The 26,102-nt window shown below is 45.8% G+C and overlaps 1 protein-coding gene across 6 annotated transcripts in view; it reads left to right on the top strand.

Annotated features, from left to right (window-relative positions):
• Positions 1-26,102, top strand: part of EPB41L4B (erythrocyte membrane protein band 4.1 like 4B) — a 133,016-nt gene that overhangs the window by 29,083 nt on the left and 77,831 nt on the right. For all 6 annotated transcript variants that reach the window (XM_058523736.1, XM_058523738.1, XM_058523740.1 and 3 more), the window contains exons 2-7: positions 5,457-5,561; positions 15,869-15,911; positions 16,731-16,815; positions 18,797-18,841; positions 20,687-20,739; positions 25,743-25,863. In XM_058523736.1, the coding sequence (XP_058379719.1) occupies positions 5,457-5,561; positions 15,869-15,911; positions 16,731-16,815; positions 18,797-18,841; positions 20,687-20,739; positions 25,743-25,863 (452 nt within the window). The remainder of the gene's footprint in view (positions 1-5,456; positions 5,562-15,868; positions 15,912-16,730; positions 16,816-18,796; positions 18,842-20,686; positions 20,740-25,742; positions 25,864-26,102) is intronic.

Here is a 26,102-nt window from a genome sequence, read left to right as displayed (position 1 = left end):
TCTTCCAGGACCACAGTCAGCTTGTTACATTGAACTCGGGTCAGGTTGCTGTAAGACATTGCCAGTTGCACATTATCTGAGAGGGTCAGATTAGTTAATTTATTTGGAAGGCAGTTAAGACATCGGCTTGCAGCAGTCTTCCTTATCAGGAGCATGGCTGGGAACCAACGAGTAAGCAAAATAGGAACCTCTGACCTGCCGGCCAAGATATCACAATGTCCATCCCTTTCCCTGCTGGCTGCCTGCCTGATCCATTCTTTGGTTGGCAACTCTGTCCTCTTATTTTGCACATGATTTTCATGAGCTTGGTTATTTCTAGCTACTGTCAGATCACAAGGAGCTGCTACAGAGAGACATACTGACTCAAAACCATTGGTTGCTGGTCCTTGTGAAAAGTGGTGTATTGAGATGGGAGGAAGAAAAATTAGGAAATATGGATGCAAGAACTCCAGAGTAGAGTTCTCTACAGCCTGCTGTGTTTGGAAGAGCATCACTGGATTCCAGGATGTCAGTCTGTACTTAGTAAGGTTTTACGTTCAGTACATTCTGCTTAAGAAGGCAGGGAGATGAGTGGTGTTGCTCCCTGTGAGTTCAGGTCTCAAGCTGTTTTGGATGACGTTGCTCCCCAAGAAGGACTTGTTTGGTGAGGGCTTCCTGTAGCTACTCCTTTCCAGACTTTGTGGTCCCAGTGTACCCCAGCACCTAGAATGGTGGCTGGCATTTGATGAGCAATCAGTAAACATTTGTTGAATGAATGAATGGATTCATCACAGAGAGGGAGGCCTAGTTAACCATGAGGCAACAGGGAGCAGCTTCCAGTTTGGTCACATTAACAGATCTCCTATTGTAACCACTAGACAGCACTTCACATAATAGCCACAAAATTGTGTTTAGGTAAATGGCCTTGAAAGTGCGGCACAGTTCCCTAGGCGCTTGTTCATGGAATACTTAATTTGAAAAGATTTTAATGAGTATATTCTCATTTTTAGGCCTGCCGCTTGTGAAATATCAGTCTGTTGTTCATGCTTTAGCGTGGCCCATCCAGAAGATCTGTCTCTTGACCCCGGACCCCACACATCCCTCATCCATCCATTCATCCATCCATCCATCCAGCAGACAGACATTTATGGAGCACCCGCTGTGTACCAGCCAGGCACTGTGCTTTGGGGATGGAGGGAAGGGGAGGTGGTACTCAGATGAACACAGCTGGTTCCTGCCCTCAGGGAGTGCTCAGCCTGAAGTAGGAGTAAGACAGGAGCACAGGCCGCTGCGGTGCAGCGTGATACGTGTGTATGTAGTAAAGGCACATGCCTGCTTGTGGGCACACAGAGGAGGGGGCCCTTAACTGCCGTGGGTGGGGTTGGAGGGAGGTAGAGCTGGGGAGGCTGCCAAAGGAGGGACTGTTGGGGCTAAGCCTGAGATGAGTTTGTGGGCTTCTAGGGGCTGCCCCGGATGGGATGTCCTGGTTGGCAGTGCAGGTGAGTTAAGTTATCTGGAGCGTCTTGGTTTTGAAAGTGGACACTGCAGGCTGGGAGGAGTGAGAAATGGTGGGTTCAAGTGCAGTGGCCTTGACCCTCCCGTCTTCCTTCTACCCTTAACCCACTGGGACTTGTGTTTCGAGGACCCCTCTTTTCCATATATTCCTCATAATGTTACCAGATTCTTTTTAGAGCTGGAAAGGGCCCTTGGGAATTCTCTCTTCCAGCAGAAGAGACCAAAGAGCATACTTGAGGGGGAAGTGCGTGGGGGAGAAGTATTTACAGGTGAATAAAAATGGTATTTCCTGTCCACCAGACCCTGCTGTCTGCCACCTCCAAGTCCAGCTGAATACGAGTCTGCTGATAGAGGAGCCAATCTGGGATGGCGGAAGGGACCTGCCACCCTAGAAAGGTTTTTTCCAACCTTCTCCTTGAGCTCCTTCTAAATTTAAGAGCTATTTTAGAAAGACATCAGCAAAGTAAGAGTTGGAATGACCTAGACAGAAACTTGGGCTAACCGCCCTCATTTTACGTGTGTGGAACTGTGTTTTTTCGGTTCATACTCTGCGAGTGTTAGAATTACATACCTGGATAGTAAGCTCAGAGCCAAAATAGAGAGACCCAGGTGGGGACCAGGTTGGATTTGGGGTCAGTTGTGTTTTGGTGGCCCTGTATGTTCAGGGTGCCATGTCCCATCTGCAGCTGCGGGAGAAGTCCAGGATGGCCCGTATGGATTTGGGGAAATTATGAATTGCTTCAGGTCACACAGTTAGTGGTACATCTGGGACTAGAGCACAGTTTCTTGCTTCCTCCCAGCCCAATTTTTTCTGCCACATCCTGCTGCTAAAGCTTTACTCTAACTAGTTCTGTCCCACTAGGAAACCCGCTAATGAAGCATTGGCACTGTGATAATAGGTGTTGCATAGGGCCGGTAGCACTGGATAGTAATAGGAAAAGATCCATCCAGAGGATGGATTGTTATGGGCAAGGAGGAAGAGTGCCAGAATGGTGATTTTTTCTTTTTTTTAATTTTATTTGCTGTCTAACAACTGCCAAAAGATCAGTGTTGAAGAAAACTTGGGAAGAAAACCATCCGTAGTTTCTCGATCCTAACACAGCTATTTTAGTTTTTGCAAATTTCCTGTTTTTATCAAGCAGTCCACATACAGCGCATACATATTTTTATGTTGTTGGAATCACAGCTTCTTACTCCTTTGTAGTCTGTTTACCTAATGTTGTCATAAGAATTTTCCTTATTTCTATCTCATCTTCATAATTTAAAATGCCCAACAGTATTCTGGAGTGTTGGTGGGCCCCAGTTCTGTGTCCCTGTGGTTGGTGTTTGGTCGTTTCCTCTTTTTGATCCCACACCTTATTTCTCCAGCAGATAATGCTATAGAGAATGTCATTGCACTTCGAGCTTTCTGCTTCTGTTGAACTGTTGCCTTCAGAGGAGTATTTCTGGGAAAGAAAGAGTCTGAAGGAAAGAAGCTGTCTGTAATCCAGTGGTGTAGGTTTTATTTTCTTTTTTTTGTGAGGAAGATTAGCCCTGAGCTAACACCTGATGCCAATTGTCCTCTACTTTATACGGGACGCCTGCCACAGCATGGCTTGACAAGCGGTGTTTAGGTGCGCACCTGGGATCCGAACCTGCGAACCCCGGGCTGCCAAAGCGGAGTGCGCGCACTTAACCGCAGCACCAGGCCGGCCCCCTAGTGATGTAGTTTTGATTTTTCTTTTTACTTTTTGTTATTGTTGTTTTGTGTAACACAGATACGGATGTACAAAAAAGCAGAGGTGCAGTTTAGTGAATTACTAGAAGGTAGATGCACTTGTACCACCACCCAAGTCAAGAGCTGGAACCCTGCCAGCCTGCCGGAAGTCCACCATGTGCCCCCTCCCAGCCGCAGCCTCTCCCAGCCCCAAGAGCAACAACTGCTCTGACTTTATTGTAATCACTTCTTTACTCTGTTTTCAATTTTATCACCCAAGTGTGCATCCCTAGACACTGCAGTTTCGTTTTGCCTTTTTTTTAAAGTGTCTTTTAAATCTCTTTTAATCTGTAGGTGTCCCCTCCATCTCTTCTCTTCCCTATATTCCGTCTGTTGAAGAAACTAGGTCGTTGGTCCTGAGGAGTTTCTAGAATTTCCCACAGGCTGGATCTTGCTGACTGCTGTCCCATGTAGTTTAGAACATTCCTGTGCGTTTCCTGCAGTTGGAGCTAGTGGTTGAATCAGTCCCAGGCTTGGTTTTTTTTCCTGTGGAGAGAGAGGGGCATGGGGAGCAAGATTATATCTTGGGTGGTGGGGTGTTCTTCATCAGGAGGTACACAAGGGCTGGTTGTCTCCTGTTGTGACATTAGTAGCCACTGGTGCCCAATGTTTAGAGCCTACCATTCGTTAGAAGTTGCAAAATTGTGATATTGCAATTCTGTTATTCCTTTTATTTGTTGGAATGCTACCATAAAGAAAAACTCTGGCCATCTGCTATTTTTAATACCCTTATTGGGATTCACATACCGTACAATTCACCTGTCTGAAGTGTACAATTCAGTAGCTTTTAGTATATTCATAGAGTTGTGCGTCTATTGCCATGATCAATTTTAGGACATTTCATTAACTCAGAAAAAGCCATGCTCACCTTAGCTGTCATCCCATAAATCCTGTAGCCCTAAACAACCGCTAATGTAATTTCTGTCTCCAGACTTGCCTATTCTGGACTCTTCATATAATATGTGGTCCTTTGTAACTGGCTTCTTTTACTTAGTACAGTGTTTTCAGAGTCCATCCATGTTGTAGGATGTATGAGAACTTCATTCCTTTTTATGACCAAATAATATTCTGTTGTATGGCTAAGACCACATTTGCTTTATCCATTCATCATTTGATAGGCAGTTGGGTTGCTTCCACTTTCTGGCTGTTATGAATAATGGTGCTATGAACATTTTTGTGCAAATTTCTGTATGAACATAATGTTTTTACTTCTCTTGGATATATACCTAGGAGTGGAATTGCTGGCTCAGATGGTAACTCTATGTTTAACTGTTTGAGAAACTGCCAGGCTGTTTCCCAAAGTGGCTGCACAGTTTTGCATTCCCATCAGCACTATATGAGGGTTCCAATTTTGCCAACATTTTTATTTGTCTTTTTTATTATAGCCATTCTAGTGGGTGTGAAGTGATATCTGATTGTGGTTTTGATTTGCATTTGATAACTAATGATGTTGAGCATCTTTTCATGTTCTTGTCGGGCATGTGTATATCTTTGGAGAACTATCTATGTATATCCTTTGTCCATTTGCAATTGAATATTTGTCTTTTTATTATTGAGTTCTAATAGTGTTTTACATATTCTAGGTAGAAGTCCCTTATCAGTATATGATTTGCAAAAATTTTCTCCCATTCTGGGTAGTCTTTGTATTTTCTTGATGTCTTGGTGTCCTTTGAAGCACAAAAGTTTTACATTTTGATGATGTTCAGTTTTTTTCTTTTGTTGCTTGTGCTTTTGGTGTCGTATCTCAGAAACCATGGCCTAATCCAAGGTCGTGAATATTTGTGCCTATGTTTTATTCTGAGAGTTTTCTAGTTGTAACTCTTACATTTAGATCTTTGGTCCATTTGGAGTTAATTTTTTTATATATGTCATCTACTCTTTGGTCAGCCAGTGCTACAGCTAAAAGCAGGATCAATGCTTGATTTTTTTTCCCTTTATTTACCAGTTTTCATAATAAGGCGTTGGTTCCCTAATCATCCTATGAAGTTGTTGTTTGGTGGTTTTTTTTGTCATTATGAGTGCTTAGATTTAATCATGAGTTTGTATTATAAAAAAAATAATTAAATTTTTAAAAAATTTGTGTACTATGACACGTACGTGTATGCAATATAAAGAGGAAAGTGATTTTATTGAGTTTTTTGAAAATCTTTTTGTTTCGTATCGAGCTGTCACAACCTAAATTTTCGTCTACCCCATTGTCTTCCAGAAACATGCCAAAGGCCAGGATTTGTTTGATCAGATCGTGTACCACTTGGACCTCGTGGAAACAGATTACTTTGGCCTCCAGTTCCTCGACTCTGCCCAGGTTGCGGTATGTATTCCTTGATTCATTTCGGGACAGATTGGCTTTTCATGCTAATCGCAGATCCACAGTTGCTAGAAATTGGTAGAGAAAGATAGGAGTGAAACTGTGAGATTGTTGCAGTCACGAGCATCGGGGTGCTGGTGATGGTGCCCGGGTGAAATGCATCCGTGATGCCCCACCCTGGAGGTGGCCAGTAACTGGGAGAGGAGGACAGCAAGAAGCGTTCCTGTCATGCATGGGGATGTGTTAGGGAAACAGTTCCAAGCACAGGGATGCAATGTGGGCACATTTCTAGAGTAGGTAGAAAGAAGAAGAAATATCATTATAGAAATTCTTTTAATGGTGCTGCTTTTATTTTTAGTCAGCAGAAGAGGCTGCACCACTGTCTCCTCGTGGACTCTTGCTGGGTGTAGAGAGCAGGTGCCTCGAACACGCTGAATCCCAGCCAGGCTCGGGGAGTGCGGGGGGGCAGTCGGAGCGGGTCTTGGCATTGCTCGAGAACCATCTTGCAGGCTCCAGGAGGTTGTGTTAGGTCAGCAAAGACTTCCCTTGCTCTGCCTGAGACAGAACTGTTCACAGTGGAGGTGTTGGAGTGAGCGAACGTGATGCAGCTCAGAACGACTCTTAAAAATCAGGAATGACTTGCGAATCTCCCTCTTCAATAAAATCTAGCTTTGGATTTCAAAGATGATTTAGTCAACAATCTGAAAATATTTATTGAGGGCCTGTTATGCACTGGGCCCCATTCTAAGCACTGTGGATGACAGTGAACACATATATAGTATGACAGGTGGTAATAAGTATTAAGAAAAATAAGGCAGAGTAAGGAGATAGACAGAGTAAGGGACGATGCTGTTTGAGACACTGTGTGAAAGGGCAGGTTTTCTGACAGATGTTTGAGCTGGAGACCTGGAGCTCCTCGTAAGTGGCTAAGACTTTCCACCTGAAAGACACTTTTAGCTACTTCCTGGGGGCCACACGTGACTGTTGTAAGGCAAAGATGCTCCAAATCAATGCCTGGGAATTGGGTCTGTCTGAGAATGTTAGTGTGACGCTCAGTCCATAGATGATACAGTGGAATCGGGAATCGAGACGGGAATGCATCCTGGCTACAGTGGGCAGACGCTCCCTGAGGGTGCCCCTCTACACCACCAACTTCCTCTGCACCTTCAGGACTTCCTGTCTGCCCACAGCACATTCGCTTTCCCCCCCGACTGTTGCCATGAACACTCTAGCTGCCTCCTTGACTTAATGGTCCTGATTCCTTCTCCGTTTCCCTGCTGGAGACTCGCACTCAGGCCCACTGGGACCCTGGGGAGGGGCAGACCACCTTTTCTCCTTCCACCTCCCTGTCCAGTTCTGCTTCCTTTGAGGTTGGGCCACCCATTGCCCTGCCCTCTGACCCCAGCACTGTCCCTGCCATCCCTGAAGGCCTCTGGTGTCTCAGTTTTTCTCTTCCGCTGGGCAACCTCGGAATTCAAGTTGCTGACCCTTTTAAATATTCCAGATACTATTTCCTCTCATCGAAGCTTCATTTGAGCAAATCTCTCACAGATTCACTGTCACCACCCAGTCTCGCCGAGACCCAGAATTCTGTCATTCCCCATTCCATGGTAACTTCCCTTGATTCCGTCTTTCTAGTCCCTCTACCTCTGGCCTTGGCCCTCTCCCAGCCTCCTCCCACCCTGCCGAAGCCTCAGCCATCTCACCTGTGTCCTCACTTGCCCTTTAATTCTCCTGCCCCCGTGACTGTCCCCTGGCCTCCCCTCGACACGCAAGCCCATCTGTTTCCTCTGCTGCTTCTCCCGGGCTGCCAGGCATTGCTGGAGAGGCATGGGCTGTGCCTTTTGGCGCGAGCACAGATCGCAGATCACAGGTTCAGCAAAGTCCAAGCCCCTGAGCTGCTCTTGGGGTCTTATGGACTCCCTAATGGACTCTTAGCCCCAATGGACTCTTAAGTGCCCCACGGTTGCCCTTCCGAATCTGGACCACAGACCTGTAGTCCAGTCCCCACAAAGACTGTTCTCGAAGTCGGCCTCACCTCCTGCTGAGAAGAGTGAGGTCATGCAACTAAACCTCCTTGAGTTTTCTTCCCCTCCACCTCAAAGTTTCTCTTTCTCTCCGTCCATCCATTTTACTGTTTGTCTTAGGGAGTATGCCTGTTTCTCCAGCATTTACTCCCTGCACCTGCATCACGGTTCCATTTCCAGTTGCTTCCTGAGTGCCAAATTTAGATTTCTCCTCTGTCCCCAGCATCTGACACTCATCGGCCCTCCTCTTCCCAGAAACTCCTCTCCGTCCTGCTTTCTCCTGTGAGTCTTACTGCATGTGGTGTTTTTGTCTTCAGAACGTCTGCAACCCTGGACTAGGAGTTACACCTGGATCTTGTTCCTGGCTCTGCCCCTCACTCATTTGGTGGGCTTTAGATGAGCCACCTTTTCTCCCTTGGCCTCAGTTTCCTCATCTGTAAAATGGGGTTCTTGGACCTGTTCTCCCAAGAGCTCTTCTAATTCTAATGTTCAGTGATTCTTAGTCTAAACGGGATGCAGGCGTGTCTGCCCCGCACATCTCCAGTCAGAAGGGAAAAGATAGCCGTCGTTTCTGCCCTTAGAGCCCAGCACCTGTTGCCCTCTGGCATGTCCTCATCCCCAGGTGAGCTCTCTCCAGCCACTCGGATTCCCAGAAAGCCAGAGGTGTGACTTCATTACCAGAGACTTTGCTGTGAACCTCTGCTCCTGGGTAGCCAGCCTTTCCCGCCCGCCGGTGCCCAGGCGCTGTGCAGCAGGAGGGATGTTCACAGCAGGATCCAGGCGTCCTTCCCAGGCCAAACACCTGCAGATGCTGAGACGCTGCAGGCTCTGAAGCCTTCCCAGCATCCAGCTCTGTGAACGGGAGGTTCTTTTCTTCCCTGCAGAAGCAGGTGCGGGGTCCTGTCTGCCTGACTCAGAGGATCCAAGAGGCTTGCCACAGCCGCAGCCGCAGCCCCCGGGACCCTTCTCATCAGTCTGATTTCTCACTGGGCTCATTGCAGGCCGGGTTCTGGTGAGCCTGCTCTTATCTCTGTGCCCCTGTTTGTGCTGGTTCCCCTCCTGGAATGCCCTTTCTCACCTCGTTTAAAGTTCTGGCCATCCTTCAAGACCACCATCCTTCATGACAGTCCTTCATGCATCGTTGCCCGACTCCCAAAGTACTTTTCTCCTCTCTCTAAACCTCTAAGCTTAATTTGCCTTCTATGGCAGCTTGCTCATGTGGTCTCGGGTTCATTATATGTGTATAAACAAACCTTTCTGATTAGATCCTAAGACTTAGGACTTCCTCTTCGTAACTTGGTGACAAGGCAAACAACCGAGAACCTCAGTCCTTAGCCTCAAAAGGGACCTTAGGAGCCATTTGTCAAATGTTTCCATCTTCTGGCTGGTGAAACCACAGCCTTAGACCTTGGCAGGTCACTGAGGTGCACAAGTCGGACTTAGCCAGGTTTACGACTGCAGGTGTAAGTGCTCTTTTCAGTCCTCAGTTTTCCCACCTGTCTGGTGGGGGTGGTAACATCTCTTTCACAGGGAAATTGAGGGCCTCAGTGAGTTAATGGAGGAGAAAGGGTTTTGTGATCTGACATGGATATGGGTCTCCTCTTCCTAGCTGGGCAGGCTGAGGGGCGCCAGAAGTCATCACAGCCCCGACAGGTGACATGCTGAGAGGTTAGCTGGAACCTGCAAGGCCACCTTGCCTGTGGGAGAAACCTTAGCAGTTCAGAGAAGAGCCCTTTGAGAGGATTCGCTGAGATGGCTTCTGGAGTGTCATTGATTTTCAGAGGGCCTGGGATGACATGGTTGGTGGCAGGTGATTGGATGTTGTGGGAGGTGTGTTTTGGGGGAAAGTGGGGTTATAGGTGGGGACCCGGGGCGGAGGATGGTCCACTTGGCCATTGACTTATTGCTCCATAATTGAGGCTCCTGCAAGTATTGACACCCCCACCTAGCCCCTGACGTGCAAATCAGAGGGCTGGCAGCGGCAGGGCTCTTGGCACAGCTCTCTGCATACCCAGCTTATATCTCCAGCTCCCTGCAGAGAGCCAAGCCTGGTTTCCATAGTGCCCTGCCCAGCCCTGAAGCAAGGTCAGAGTCTGTTGGCATCACCTATTTTTAGCAGTTGGGCCTGGGGCCTCCTGTTTTCCTTTTCCACATCAAAGCGGGAAGGCCACCCAGGAACCCTCTCTGTAGATTTCACTTTTGCACAGCTCAGAGCAGGGGCAAGGGTTCTATTTTTACATATCAAAGCTTGCTTCTGAGAACTGGGGGCTCTGGTCTGTACCCACCCAGCTTTCTCACAGCCTGGTCTGATAGCTGCTGTTTGCTGAGCTCCTGCACTGATTAGCTCTGAGCCAGGCATCTAACTGAGGGCTTTACATAACTCTTGTTTAACATTTGTCACTGATCTGTAAAGTTGATCGTAGAGCAGACCCATTTTACGGATGATGAAGCTGAGGCCCAGAGACATTAGGAATTTTGTAAAGGTTAAAGTAAGGACAGAGCCAGGATTCAGGACCTGGTCTCATTCCAAAGTCCAGCACTTTCCACTGGGCTATCCTGGTTCCCTTACACACGATAGTGTCATACACACACACACACACGCACAGAAAGAGAACATTCAATCAGTAGCAATTCAGCAAACTTGGACTTGGAGCTTACTCAGTGTCAAGCTGTGTGGTGCAGAAGTGAGCTGGCTACTGTCCCTGCCTGCCACATTCTGGAGGGGGACACAGACAAGCGGTCCTTGGAATAGAGTGGGTTCAGTCCTCCAGGGCTTTGGGGCAGGGTAATAACAGCCCCACCAAGCAAGAGCCTCCCTCCTCGGCTCTGGGGCAGGTGTTCTAGAGAGTAGGTGTGGCCGTTGTAAGCCCATTCCTAAACCCCTCCCAACATGAAAAGGGAGCATTTTATGGTGATGTGTTTTGCAGCAAGGAATCCGGAAAAGGTGATTCCGGACTTTGTCTCAAGACTTGTGAGATGTTTTTCCTCTGGTCTTTGCAGCATAGAATCAGGTAGATGTACGATAATAAGAGGCGCAGGGCTGTGAGCTGAGGTTGACACATGTGGTGACTGCTGGAAGGGCTCAGTGGATGCTAAAAGGACTCTTGTGGCTTCACTCTGGTGATTGCTTGGAATGTCATCACGTTTGCCGCTCGTGTGGACACTACTGAGCGTTCCTACCATTTCAGATGTACCTGGAGGGGAAGTGGAAGGGTATCAACACTGATAGAAGGAGATGTTACTATAAGAGAAAGGTTTAAAAACCTTCCTTCCGTTTGAAGGTTTGTTACAGTTTCCAGACAGTTGATTCTTCAGATGGTGTGTTAGTGGATAGCTCAGTGCACACGGGAGGACGCTGAGCTCAGAGGGGGCCCTTGCTCATGGCCACACACCAGGTGAGTGGCAGAACTGGGACTTGAACTCAGATCCCTGCCACCTTCCATTGTAGTACAGAAAAGTGTGAAACAGCTCAAGAAAGGCTGCAGGCCTCCTAGCAGCCTGTTTCTGAATGCCGGTGGGGTGAGTGTGTTCCTGTCCGTGTGCAGATATTGGTGCAGAATGGGGAGCTATTGATAAAGGGGTCCCTGCAGTTGATTTAGATGAATTCCTGAGGAAATCTCGAGTAGGTGGTATAAATGGGTGTGCAAGGCTTCATTCTCGATGAGGAGGAGAAGAGCTCCCTCCCATAGACAGGGAAGGCTCTTCAACCAGCGTGTGATCTGGAGACTCGGAGCACTGGAATTGACACCAGCCTGAGTTAGAGTCCCGACTCCTCCTCAGCGCCCTGATCCCGGGTGCCTCATGCACCCTCTGAGGCCTGAGACAGTGATGGATGTGACGTAGTCCAATGTGTGTTTTTTCTAACACCTCCAAACAATTAATTCTGACACTATCTACCTGGAGATAACTTCAGATCCCACAGGTTAAGGGCTCAGTCCTGCAAAACTGTCCCCGCCCACTATACACACACACTTTACATGCCAGTTGCAAGTCCAAGTTGTCACCTGTGCTTCTGACTGACTGGCTATACCCTATTCTCATGACCCCCTCCTTGGGTTTGATTAATTTGCTAGAGTGGCTCACAGAAGTCAGAGAAACATTTTACTTACTAGATTGCCAGTTTATTATAAAAGGATATAACTCAGGACCAGCCAGATGGAAGAGATGCTTAGGGCAAGGTGTGTGAGGGGGTGAGGAGCTTCCGTGCCCTCTCTGGGAGCATCACTCGCCCCACATCTCCACGTGTTCACCAACCGGGAAGCTCTCCGAACCTCATCCTTTTGAGTTTTTATGGAGGCTTCATTACATAGGCATGATTGATTCGATCATTGGCCATTGGTGATTAAGTCAACCTCCAGCCCCCTCCCCTCCCCAGAGGTTATGGGGGTCGGGGTTGGGGGGGGTGAGACTGAAAGTTCCAACCCTCTAATCAAAAGGTGGTTCCCCTGGCAACCAGCCCGCATCCTTAGGTGCTTTCCAAAAGTCACGTCATTAACGTAAACTCAGGTGTGGTTGAAAGGGGTTTGTTATGAAGATCCTTTATTGCTCTTATCAGTTAGAAGTTCCAAGGGTTTTAGGAGCTCTGTGCCAGAAGCGGGGACAAAGACCAAATATACATTTCTTATTATAAATCACAATATCACACACAGTAAGCTCCAAAAGCATTCATTCCTGTCCTCCTCTTTTCATCCTTTGAATACACTTATCTCTCAGATTCCTTTCAGCTCTAATTTAAACGCAAACTAGACACTCCTTACAAGCCAAGAAAATCTTTAGGTAGTAGAAAGCCAGTCGTGAGTTCCATCACTCAGACTTGATGGCCCTGGGGTTGTTCACGCAGAGTTTTTTGACCCCTTTGAATCTCTAAGCTTCTCCTGGCCATTGTGATTCAAGTGTTTCTGTCTAGATTTTAGACAATTAAATTCTACAACCAGCCTTATGTGTGTCATAGTTCCAGAACTGATGTACTATTAAAACAGTTGGGCTTTGCCAGATCATCTCACATCTTGATTTATGGAAAGGGTTTTGCCAGATGGACTCAGATGAGAAATTCAGATCAGAAACCACCTTTCTAACACCCATTAGAGTGTTTGAGTTAAATGTCTTACCCTGTGAACTCAGAAATGCACCTGTTTCCCGTGATTAGGTTAGTGGTCTGTTAAGAGGGCTGGAGCTGTTTGCCTTGGCCTTGGCTGACAGGCAGCCTGGCTATATTTAGCCAGGAGGCAGGTGAACATCCAAGACAGGTCCTGCTGCTGCAGAGTACAGGCCTCTGAGCCGAGTGTAGGAAACGATTTACTAAATGTCACGTTGGGCCTTAGTGCCTGGGTCTTCAAGTTCATGGGGTGGTCTTGTGGGATAAAATACGTGATCAGAGTCTGGTCAGCTCCTGCAACTGGGAAGAAAGTTCATTTTAAACTGGTTGGATACAAGGTCGGTTTTATCCTTGCTGTTTTAGGATTGTGACAGTTTCTTATTGCCCCTGATGCAGGCAAGCAGTCCTGATCTGAACCCCACAGGGTCAAGGCGCCCCACAGGGTCAAGGCGCTTTTAAAATGGAGCCATTTCTGATTCCTCTCCCAGCTGATCGAGCCCCAGACTTTAACAGGCCTCCATCCTGGCACGTCCTGCTCTGAGCAGGCTCCGTGGCTGGTGGCTGGGCAGGAAGGGTGGAGGCCAGCCCACATGGATAAGGGAGCTCCTTTAGCAGTGTGGCCAGAGGGAAAAGCACTGTGCTGTCCCGTAGGAGCATCTAGCCATGATCTGTCTGAGTTAACACCGGCCGTAGACATTTGGCCAATAAACCCCGAAATTGCTTGAGATTTTTACAGAGCTCAAATAGCAATTTTCAGAAGGAGTCGTGGATGTTTCAAGATCCCCAAGATCCTTAAGACACATTCCTGGGTAGGAGAGCAGGAAAACTTCAGCACTAAATATTTAATGGGCATACTGGGGGCCTTTAACAAACACTAATGCTCTGAGATTCTGTTTAATGGATCTTGGGCGGGACTTGGGTGTTCGTGATTGTGATGTGCAGCCAGGGTTGGAAACCACAGCTAAGGAAACAACACAGATTGGACTTTGATCAAGATTAGAGTTTGACAGTAGAGGGAGAGGAATGGTGGGTTCTGTTGAAAATACGATAAGGAGACTTGAGAAAGGAAAGAAATGGGACAAGCTCCTTTAAGCTACAAGCCTCTGGGGCTAATAAGATTAGAAGGCTGGTTGGCGGGAGAACTTTCTTCGCCTGGTAATGGTGAATTCATCTGTAAGTGAGAAGAACAGGTTTAGTCATAGCCATTGGCATGATACTGACTTTGGCAGGAAAGTAAATATTACGCTTTTATCAAGTCTGTATTTGTCCTCCTCCCGGAGGGTAGCTTGTTAGAGGGCAGCAGTGAGACCTAATTCTAATGAGGCATTTTGATCATCAAAAACTGCCTGATTGGCAAACGATGAATGAATAATGGAAGTGACAACCCACTCCTATGAAAATAATATTCTCATTAAAAGTAAAGTTAGGCAGAATAGTAAAAAAGAAAAAAAGTAAACAGCATTCACAGCCCCACATCCAAAAAGAACCTCTCTAAATCCTTCTGGGCATATCTTGGTAGAAAATAATAATTTTATATAAATGGGATCCTACCTGATTTTTTTTCTTCTGACATTGTGCTGCAGATCTCTTGCCACATCAATAAATATAGGCCTACATCAGTTTTAAAGGCTGAATAGTATTTCGTTATATGGATGAGCCATTTTTTAATCCGTCTTTGTTGATGGACATTTAGGTCATTTCCAATTCAAAGCTATTAACAATGAGATAAAAGCACCCTGTACATGTGCCTTTGAGATAGGCATCCGGCCGGTGATCTGCTGCTTTTATTACATGGTTGCTTAGCCGGGGAGTGGAGATGACAAAAGCCCGCCTTCTCCCATTGCACTGCTCACAGTTTATTGTATTATAATTCATCTGTTATTTGCTTTTGCGTTTCCTTATCCCCGTCCTCCCACACCGTCATAATGGGCTCTTGCTGAGGGGTAGAATGCACTGTGCTAATTTAGTCCCGCCCTTTCTCATTATTAGAATGTGCAGAGTTTAGCTTGCTTCTGAAAGTATATTGACAGTCAGCAGAATGGCCTCTGATTCTGAACAGCTCGTGAGATATAATAACAGCCAGGCTGTGTTATTCCAACTGTTATTCTTACAGTGAAATTCATTGTGTATCAAGTTTATGTAAAGTGATGGGAAAAGTCCCTATTTGCCTCATTTAAAAAAATACGTATTTAACATTTATTTATTTCGCACGAATCTTATAAGGGCCTGCTGGCTGCCACGCTCTGTGCTCAGCGCAGAAAGCACAGAAGTGACTAAGTGCGAGGTCCCTGCCCTCCCAGGGCTGGTGTTCTCATGGAGGGGTTCACAGCGTACTGTTCCTGGATGTTGTTTTCCGGGGAAGTTAAGCTGCTGAGGTTCATAAGGACTGTAGAGTCAACAACTTTAACGTTATAGAGAAACTTTTATATGAGGGCAATGGTTTTGTAATTTTCTTGGGTGGATAACACAAGTTCTTCTGGTGAAAACTAGAGCGAGTTGAAATGCCCTCATTGACCAGAGCAAAGGTTTCTTAGACAAATCACTACCTGTCCTTCCATCTTCAATGTGGGCCATTTTCCTGGTGAAAGAATAAAGGGGTCATGAGTTTTGGTTTTGTAATATTAGAGTTTAGGGAAACAGAACTACAAGACCGATATATGATCAGATTCCCAGCAGAGCGGCTTGTAGTCTTGACTAGATTAATGGAGACTTGGAACAATTGGAGAAGACTGATGGTAACTTGAGAAACTCAGAAGGAAAAGACAGTTGGTGGCTCCACTGACTAGAAGGGACTTTAGAGATCAATTAGTAAGAGGGTTTTTTTTTTTTTCGTCTTTTTGGTGAGCAACATTGGCCTTGAGCTAACATCTGTTGCCAGTCCTCCTTTTTGTGCTTGAGGAAGATGGTCCCTGAACTAACATCTGTGCCCATCTTCCTCTATTTTGTATATGGGACGCCACCACAGCATGGCTTGATGAGCGGTGCAGAGGTCTGTGCCCAGGATCCGAACCAGTGAACCCCGGGCCGCCACAGTGGAATGCACGAACTTAACCTCTGCACCACGGGGCTGGCCCCTAATCCCTGGTTTTTATGGCTAGAATTACTACAGTTTGTCAAGGCGGGTAACCATGAAGGCTGTATAATCTTGCTGATGCACTATTCCTAAAGAAGCATTTTCTTTCTTTCAGCACTGGCTGGACCATTCTAAACCCATAAAAAAGCAGATGAAAAGTAAGTAAGCACAGTTTAGCCCACTCACTTATATCTTTTATCAGAGAGTAAACTCTTTGCCAATGTTTTGAGGTGTTATGTTTTCATTAGAACTTGGGAGCATTTTAAAATAGATTCAATCAATTTTAAGTGGATGATTTTTAATTTCTTAAGGCTGGCCAAATGCTCGAGTTTAAAATTTGGATATGAGTTCTTCGTAGATATTAAAAAACAGACTATGGTCTTATTTGAAATCAGACACCCCTGCCAGTGAGAACTGATTAATATGCAATTCAGAAATACAACTTTAGACCCATTACTTCATGTTCTGATGACTCAGGGAATGGGAGGGCGGGAGGGATCTTTGACAGTCTGGTCCAGCTCTGATTTTACAGGTGTGGTAACCACATTTCTTCAATGTTGTTTATGTGTGGGTAATTTTTTGAAATTTAGTACTTTAAGGTATTTTTAGATCACAGAACACTTTGCAGTTTATGCATCGCTTTCCTTTAGCCCACTTAGTATTTTGTAAAAAGTTAGTATCAGTTTGGAGTATCTTGGCAATCAGGAGTGAAGTATAATGTCAGCTCTTAATAGTTCATCTAGATCATTCGAGTTTTCTTCCAGAATGCAGTTACTAGCTAAACCATCTTTATCAACACAGAAGTCCATTTTAGTTTTCCAAACAAGGATTGAAAAGAACTCAGTAGCTTTGTATACACCCTGTTGTGCCCTCCCAGTGTAGTGCTGAAGGTGTTCATAGATTTAACGTGTTTTTCCTTTCATCCATTCTGTGATCTTCAAAATTGGGGCAAAACATCTTCAACCTTCCATCTCCAGGTTTAGTTGGACCTGCTTATGCTTTGCACTTTCGAGTTAAATATTATTCTTCAGAACCGAACAACCTTCGCGAAGAGTTTACAAGGTAGGACAAAACGCAGAACCAGATCCCTCCCCCACGGCACTTGCCTTACTTATGATTTATGGGTCTTCTAAATGGTGGATCTGCCCCTCCTTCCGCCTGCTGTCTATATTTCTGAGCAAGTGTTATTAGCACTTTGCCTGTGCTTATCTTTGTATTCTGTTGAAAATCCACACTTTGCTTAATTTGACGTTTTTCTTAGTGAATCGAAGTTAGAAGATTTATTTTCTTGTCATATTTCTATTTTGTTGGACCTTGGGTAAATTGGATAGTTGTCCTATGGCACTTTATTTTTGTCTGCAAAAGGGGAAGGCAGGTATTGGAAGAGCATTTCTCAGTCCAAAATTGCCATCTTAGTTTTTTAAGGGACTGCGAAATATCCCCTTGATTGCTACAGTATCAAAGTTGTTAGAATGTTTTCATGTTATCTTTCCACCTTACTGCGTTTCTTTTATGGTGAGCCTGCCTATGTCTATTTCTGAGACTTCAGAAATAGTATAGACGGGAAAGAGAGTTAAGCAGCGTTTAAAGAATGAAGTTTCTCTCTAGCCGCCTTTCTATCAGTGAAATTCTCTACCCAGCCTTCTGCTGCTTGTCTTGTGACCCCCAGACCCCCTATGTCACTGTCTGTGTGATGCACAGTAGTGGTGACGTGTGAGCTGCTGGTGGTTCATCCGTGGTGGTGGCCACTAGCTTGGAGATGACTGTTTAAGAAACACTTTCAAGACTGACTGCTTATCACCATTCCCCCACTGGAGAGGCCTAATGGGCTCCTGTAGTTAGATTTTCCTGGAAGAATTGGAGAGTCTGGCCATGTCAGCACTTTGTCCTCCTTTGTGAGTACACAAGATAGTATGCTGAATTTCAGAAGTGAAGTTCAGTGGTAGTTAAGCACCTGTTGGGAAGCAGGAACTTTTTGGAATGTGCTAGAACCTTCAGCTCCCCACCCCCCCCCATGATTTCTGGGTCACCCACAATCTCCTATATCCATTCCACAGAGAGGGACTGTCTGCATTGTTTTCAACGTTCAAACAAATTAAATTATTCTAGTGTTCCTCTTCAGAGTCCTTTATGAAGCATGCTGCTTCTAGTTGTCATCAAAGCCAGTGAGTCTTAACCAAGGTTGTGTGAATCAGAAACACCTGGGAAGCTTTTGAACCAATCAGATTCCTGGGGACCACTCTTGCGTGTAAGATTCTGATTCTGTGGGTAGGGAGTGGAGCGTGGGCAGCTCTGGTTTTTACAAAGCGGGATAAGTGGTTCTGATGCCCACATCCTCCTGGTAAAAAACCACTTACTTAAGCCAAGACACTTAATTTTTTTTACCTAAGTGAACTCCATTTGTGTTATTTGCTGCCTTCCTCCCTATTTTTCATTTCCGCTGTAACAAGCTGCGGTCCAATTTCAGGACTTGTGTTTCATGTGTGTCTATGTGTATATGTGTGTGCACACGTGCGTGAGTTTTGTGTTTTAAAAGACAGTCTGCAGTTAAACTGCATCAGAAAAAAGCCTCATGCAGTTGCTAACCACAATCAGCGGTAAACTTTTTGATACAGTCAGTTGGGACCTTTCTGGAATGCCCTAGTGGGGCTGGCTGAAGGCCAGATCCCGTGGCTCCACCCTGTCAGTGTGATTGGACAGGTTGCATGCCTGCGTGGGAGCTCTGTGTGGTGCCGTGTGTGGCTTTCTTCTCGAGCACAGAGGACATTGTAGAGGCTGTCATTGGACCGTGCAGTGTTTCATGTTCCATCCTCCAAGTATCTTGCGAATTCCGTACATGTGCTCACCTTCCTAGCTAGGTTCTGGGGTGCCTTCCTGGAGACTCAGGAGGAGATGCTTCCACCAAGTTCTCATTTGATTTGGACTCCTTTTTACAATGCAGAATTCCGGACTGCGTGCGGGGCGGGATTTGTGGTGGGAAGTTGGGGATTGGAAGCGGCTGGGAAAGAGTTACCCTCTGCTGACTTTTGTATATGTTTGTCAGGTACCTGTTTGTTTTACAACTCAGGCATGACATTCTTTCAGGAAAGTAAGTATGTTTTTGTTCTAACTCTTAACCCAGGATAGATCATAGTATATTTCTAAATAATTCACTACTGTCGTGTTTTTTTTTTTAACTTTTTTACCCTTGTTCCCTTTTCAAAATTCAAAAAAAGTACACCAGGCATTGTAAAGTGAGTCTAATACTTGAATCACTGTCATCATCATCTTCTTTTAAATGATTACTATATGGCTTGAAGCATTTCCAAGAGCATTTAATATCTTAAGTGATGTGTATTTGGGAATAATTCTCTCCCTGATCACATCCCTGCCCCATTCATAATGGCTTTTGTCGTATTTGCAAGCAAGATACATTATTAGTATGTATACACTTACAAGTATTTGGACAGTCAAAAAGTCTCATCCATCACCACCTGCATTTGAGTAATGTAAAGAGGTTACGTTCTGATTCCGACAGGAAGAGGTTTAGACATCTCATCTCATTTCCTTTTCCCCTCTTAAAAATGGTTTTTAAATTCTAGCCCTCTGGCTACGCAATGATTGTTGAGCACCAGAAGCGTTGGCACTGTGTGGTTGATTTCGCATGCAGTATTAATTTATTTCAAAGATACGAGATTTTAACAGTCATAGCTTTCACGGTTGTGTCATTTTTCTGCATACGTATGGAATATTTTCTATTACATGGAAAACTAAAACTATACTGAATCTGAAAAAGAATACCCGATCTTATTGACACGAATACATTTTGATTTTGAATATAATCTGAAGGAAATTTAAAATATGATTTCCGAATCTGCAATCTCTCAATGGAATATGTGGTATAAAATCTGAGTGGAATATATACTAGAGAACAAGTAGATTGTACAGTGTATACATTTGCCTTTTTCAACCATGCAATACAGATCTTTGACTGGTGTGTGTTTTATAGAGTGTATGTGTATTTCTCTCTCTCTCTCTCTCTCCATACTGTGCTCCTCATACTAAAGGCCTCTTAACTCTAGTAGTTGTCTTCAATTTAGAAAAATATTAATGGCAACATCTTGCATTTGTACAGTACTTTGCAGTTTACATGCACTTCAGCCTGATTTACTGTACTTCAGAGCAGAATGGTGTTCTGGTCCCAGCCCTGCCGTCTACCAGCTGGATGACCTTGAGCCGGACACTTGAACACTCAGTTCCTCATCTTTAAAATAGGGGATGGGGGAGCATTGGCAGCACCCATCCTAGGGGTTTACAAACCCCACGCATTGACCAAATTGGATAATATGTATGAAAAGGCTTTGAAAACTATGAAGTGCTATACCAATGTATGTCATTATTATTTTTCTAACTATATTTATAATATTAAGTGAATGAGATCACTGATTTGTAGTCATACTCCTCTATGGCTGTGCCTCAATTATACTTATTAGAATGCTTGAGAGTATCCAGCCCTCCTGGGAGTATTAGATATGGTGTCTGTCTGTTTATTTTTGACACTGTAACCTCATTTCAAGAAAGATTTAAGGCAGCTTGAAAAGATGCATGTACTCTGAGATAAAATAAGTTTAAAAATGAGGCAAAGGGAAGCCCTTTTATTTTATTTCCCAAACTTCCCCGTTCTTGCGGAATTCAGTAAAATTGCCCACAGGGTTGATAGAAACTATACCTAGATTGGGTTATTTTACTATATGATGAGAAATGACTTGGGAAGTATGTAGTGTAAGTCAGCTTATTTGCATTCTTTAACGTGGACAGCAAAAACAGAAAGCAGCAAGAACAAAAATCGTTATCTAAATATCACTACCTTTTGAAAAACGATTTTAGTGACATTTTAAATGGTTATGAGTATTAAAGTTCATATTTAGAATTAATTTCTTTTCTTTTTTTCAAGATTGAAATGCCCATATGAAACAGCTGTGGAGTTAGCTGCTCTCTGTCTACAAGGTACATTATTCTTTTTCAACAAATGAGTGTCTTCTGTGTCCCAGGCACAGTACTCTACTTTGGAGGGATAAATGAATATCATAACGGTCTTCATCCCCAACTAGCTTGCAATCCTGTAAGGGAGGCAAGCACACAGGGTACAGGGTAGTTCCTTCAGGAATAGAGACCTACGGGAGGCAAGGAAGAGGAAGGCCCGTGGGGGTTGAGTAGATGAAGATGAACAAGGGAACCAAGGCACAAAGTAGAAAAGTGCAGGGAGCTCCCAGCAGTTGAGTGGTGTCAGGGGGTGAAGTTCAGGAAGCTGTATCAGTGCACAACCTTGGACTCCGTTTAAAGAGCATGACCTTCCTGCTGTCAACAATAGTGCCTTTGAAGGCTTTTAAGAGGGAGGCAGGCCTGGTCAGATCTGCATTTTAGAAAGGCCACGCTGGCGGTGTTGGGGAGAAGGGACTGGAGCAAGACAAGACTGGGGCTGGGTGAGGTTGCAGTGAGGGGATGTTGCTATAATGGAAGGAAACCGATGAAGGCAGGAGGTTAAATACATACACACACCCATACCCACTCACGCCCCATCCCCCCCCCCCGCCCCACACACACACCAAAAAACCAGCATTGGCAGTACAAGGAGAAGGACCTGGTCATTAGACTTGTGTGTTGAGAGAGGAGTCAGAGATAACTCATAGGTTGTTACCAAGGATGGGTGGTGGCAGCTGCAAATAGTTAGGATAAGAGTTGAGCTCCAGTGAAGGAGACAGTCCGCAGAGGGCCTCTTGGCTGAGAGGTGCCAGTGGGACCTCCAGTAGCTTCTTGAGTATGCACAGCTGGCTGGATCAGAGGGGTCAGGCTGGAAGGATTGACAGGGGAGTCATCAGCATGTGGGTGGTCAGAGGTTTGCCTGCATGACTGTCAACCTTGACTGTTCCATCCATATGATGCACTGGTGGATTTCAGTTTAAAATACACATGAAGGGCCGGCCCTGTGGCTTGGCGGTTAAGTGCGCGCGCTCCGATGCTGGCGGCCGGGTTTGGATCCCGGGCGTGCACCGACGCACCGCTTCTCCAGCCATGCTGGGGCCGCGTCCCACATACAGCAACTAGAGGGATGTGCAGCTATGACATACAACTATCTACTGGGGCTTTGGGGGGAAAAAAATAAAAATAAATAAAATCTTTAAAAAAAAAAAATAAAATACACATGAAACACTAAAGTCTCCAGCACTAATTAGAAGGATACTAATGTGTAACTGCACATAAGGAATTTCATCAGTACATTAGACATATGTTGTGGACTCATTTACCAGTGTATTCACTGGCTTCTGTGGGATAATGAATTATGATATATTCATTCATAATTACTAATTATTTTTGAACACCATAATAAAATTTGGCTTCCTGCTTTTGTATTTACTGATATTTAAAAGTTGAGCTAAGTCTTTTCAAATTATAAAATCAGTACACGCTTATTATAGAATATCAGGACAACCGCACAACACTCAGACAAGCAGAAGGAAGGAAGGAACCCACTGTCCTGCCAGCCATAGACAACCAGAATTTCTACCTATGAGTTTTGAGTGGAGTTTTTAAAATGTAATTCTGACCAGAGTCATATACAAATTTTTTTGTATGGTTTTCTAGTTAGTTTTTTTTGTACATGTATTTTTTCATGTTTATACTCACAAAGATGGTTTTTAACGACTGTAGCTTGCTCCCATTCTCTGATACTTCTATTCCTTAGTCACCTTTAATTCTTATTATCTAATGGGGGCTTGGCATACAGTAGGTGCTTAGTAAGTGTGGAATGAATTGAACGAAGTTGAAGAGCCTCCCCCCACCACGTGGACTTTGGTTGAAGGGGAGCCTGCCTATATGGTCTGAAGGCACTTGTGGTGGAGGTGACAGTGTTGTCATCTGTAACCATCTGTGCCAAATACCATGCTAAGTGCTTCACATCTATATTTTCCTGATACACCGGTCCTATGGTAAGTGCCATAAGGACGCGTAATGGTTGGGGAACTTGGAAATGGACCATCCACTTTGGCCAGGTACAGATTTCACCAGCTTGCCAAGTAGCATCCACTCTAGAGTTTCTAAGTCTCCAGGAGGTCAGACCATCAGGTTTGATCCAGCAGTGGATGTCAGGATGTAGTTAATGAGACAAAAGCATCCATATCAGACCTGGGGCCACGAGTTCACTGGAGAGGTTTCTTCCTAAGGCCTTGGTGTGATATGCAAGCCTGTACATTGTCCTGAGTGATTAGAAGATGAGACACATGTGTTACCATCCTACCCCGTGTGATGAAGGCATTGCCATGCCCACAAAGTCCCGCTCCAGTAGAACAGTTAGCCTTGCCCCAGAGCTGAGGCAGACAAGGATATCAGCTATGAGCCCTTCTTGGAGAAATTACCCACTTGAGTTGGAACCACATTAGTGTAATTTAAGATGTAGTCATTTTGTCAGGTACAAATAAAAAGGCGAAAGACTTAGACACACAGATGTCTAAGGGAAGTTCTTGTTACACTGTCCCTCCATGCCCCCTTCTCCCCCCGCCCCATCAGTAAATCCTGTAGCCTGCTTTCTAGTTCAACCACAGTGGAGCCAGTTTGCCTTGGACTAGAAATCTCTCTAGAGTGTCTTTGGGTTTGAATAAAATCAAGGTTGTGTTTCCTCCCGTGCTTGAGCCTTGAAGACATGTCCTGCTGTGGCTGTCCTTGAATTAATGGTGCCTCCAGAGTTGTGATGCAGTCTCCCTGCATGGAGGCCACGCTGTTTGGGGAAGTAAATTGATGATACATTTGAAGATTAATCCAGGCAAGAAGAAAAAGAAGGGAAGAGGGAGAATGGGGCAATCATTTGTTATGTGTCCGTGGTCTTGTTTCATCTTTGTAACAGTTTCTAATTAATGGATAAGGCGTCAGAGACCCAGAGCGATTAATGACTTGCCCAGGTCACACAGGCAGTATACGGGAGAGTTGGGATTCAGGCTCTCCCGTGTCTGAGCTATTTCACCACTCTCCACACCCTCCGCAGCTGGAGAGTTCGCAGACTGAGGGAAGTGTCCTTTTGCTGGCAGATTCTTGGAAGGCAGGCGTGCTACCTGAGAAGGGGTGTGCCAGGCGTCACACAGGCCTGTTTTAGTCCAGTAATGATGAGGAGGGACACCGGCCCCCTTGCCTGGTCTTAGGGAAGCGTTGTCATCATCTGGCTTCTCCCTCCTCTGCTTGAGGATGTCAGTGGCACGGTCAGTCCAGTCTTGTCCAGACACACCAGTAAACGCAGGGCTCCATTGGCTCACTTTGACCCATGGGTTCATATCAAAGAGGTCACATCCCAGACTGTCCCTCTGGCCTTGTCAGATCCCTAGATTCAGAGTGGCCTCTTGGTCAGAGGTCATTGGTGGCCTCCAGCCTTGGGATCCCAGCCCTCACCTTGTCTAGGCAAATATTCCAGAACAGAGTCTTCATTTGTGACTTTACCCAAGGCCTCAAGCAGCTGCACACCCTGACCCAGACCCCCTGGGGGTCTTAGGGGTGCTGTCCAATTCAGAGTTGCAGACAAGGGGCTGCGGCCAGGTGAGGAAATATTCACTAGCTCCCCACCTTGAGTCAGACCCTGTCCTGTACAGTCCTCCCACCACCCCTCTGAGTTTGGTATTACTGCTTCCTGTGTATGGATGGGGAAGTTTTATCCTGCAAGCTACCTGGAGTCCCTCTCCTGGAAAGGTGGCCCCTGGGATTGGGATACTCAGAAGCAGATGGAGAGGGCTGCTGGGCACATAGTGAGTTGCTGTCACTGGAGGTGTTCAGGCATATGGTGAATCCCACCATATGTTGTTGTGTGAAGCATTGGTTCTCAAAGTATGTTCCCTGGGTCAGCCACATCAGCAGCACCTGGGAACTTGTTAGAACTGCGAATTCTCAGGCCTTATGCTAGACCCAAGGAATCAGAATCTTGGGGGTGGGGTCCAGCAGTGTGTGTTTTAGCGAGCCCTCCAGGTGATCCTCATGCAGGCTCAAGTTCAAAAACCTCTGTTGTAGATCAGTACTGTTCAAAGTAATGTGTGCACCAGTCACCAGGGCATCTTGTGAGAAGGCAGGTTTTGCTTCAGTAGGTCTGGGCTGGGGCCTGAGATTCTGCATTGTGAGCAAGCTCCCAGCAGATGCCGATGCTGTTGGTCTGCACACCACGCTTTGTGTAGCAAGATATTAGAGGAAACCCTGGAGGGTTCCTTTTCCTTCTGGGGTGTGCTTCCTGAGCTGCAGAGATGGGGCAGCAAGCAGGGAGAGTGGATTTTCTCCTTCGTGTCCTGGAGGAGTGGGGCCCCCATGTCCTAGGCCCTCCGTTCTCTGGGGGACTTGACAAGAGCCAAGGACGGTGCAGCACGCTTGGGGCTTTTTGCTGGGACCGCGCACGTGGCTGCTCCTCTTCTCTGTGCAGCCGGCTCCCTCCCAGGTTCTGCCTGAGTTGCTGCAGTTGCTCCTGCAGCCCTGTCACCCCCTCCTCCCGCACTCCCTCACTGCTTCCCTCTCCCTCCTGACATATTTTTTTTCCAGATGCTACATGTACCGAATTCTTGATTGGTCCGCTCCAGCACTGCAGACTCGGGAGTGCTGCTCGGACCTACCCTTAACGAGAGCCTTGTTAAATGGCCGTTTCTGGGCAGATCCTCATTCCCTGCAATTGCCTTTTATCACAAATTCGGGCTCTGCCGCTTCATGGGGGAAATGTGATCGGGGCCTCCCTGGGTAGGAGAAATAGTCGGGAGAAAGACAGTAATAACTAAGATGATGGTGTATCGCCCAGTGAGGAGGGCATTAGAATGATTCTGGGGGATTCTGAATGTGCATGTGGGTACGAGTGAGAGTTAAATCCTCCTGAAAGGAGAGAGTCGTACACCAGGGGGTACCTGTGCTTTGTAATCGTGCAGAATGCCTGTGGACCTGGTGCGGCAATAACGGAAAGCATTAACTGTCTCCTCTTTTCCTCCCTTTTATGAAACTTGCAGCGGAGCTTGGGGAGTGCGAGCTTCCAGAACACACACCAGAGCTTGTGTCTGAGTTTCGGTTCATTCCAAATCAGACAGAAGCGATGGAATTTGATATCTTCCACAGATGGAAAGAGTGCAGGTACCTTGACGCTACCATCTAGCATTCTGATATATTTATTTTGTAATACGTAGTCGTTTGTCAGACTCTTTTATCTGCCAGCAGAACTGCTCTGTTGATGACTGTAAAATTGCAGCTCCAACTCTTCACTTGTCTCCTGAGCTTCAGTCCTGTTTTTCCAAAGGCCCACACGGCATCTCTTTCCAGAGATGTACAATAAGAACCAAGCCACACTCCTGTTTCTCTCTCTGAATGACAGA

This window comes from Diceros bicornis, chromosome 28 (assembly GCF_020826845.1).
Source record: "Diceros bicornis minor isolate mBicDic1 chromosome 28, mDicBic1.mat.cur, whole genome shotgun sequence".
In the NCBI taxonomy this organism is placed as follows: domain Eukaryota; kingdom Metazoa; phylum Chordata; class Mammalia; order Perissodactyla; family Rhinocerotidae; genus Diceros; species Diceros bicornis.
Note: the sequence above shows the minus strand (reverse complement) of the source record. Positions and strands in the feature narration are given on the sequence as shown.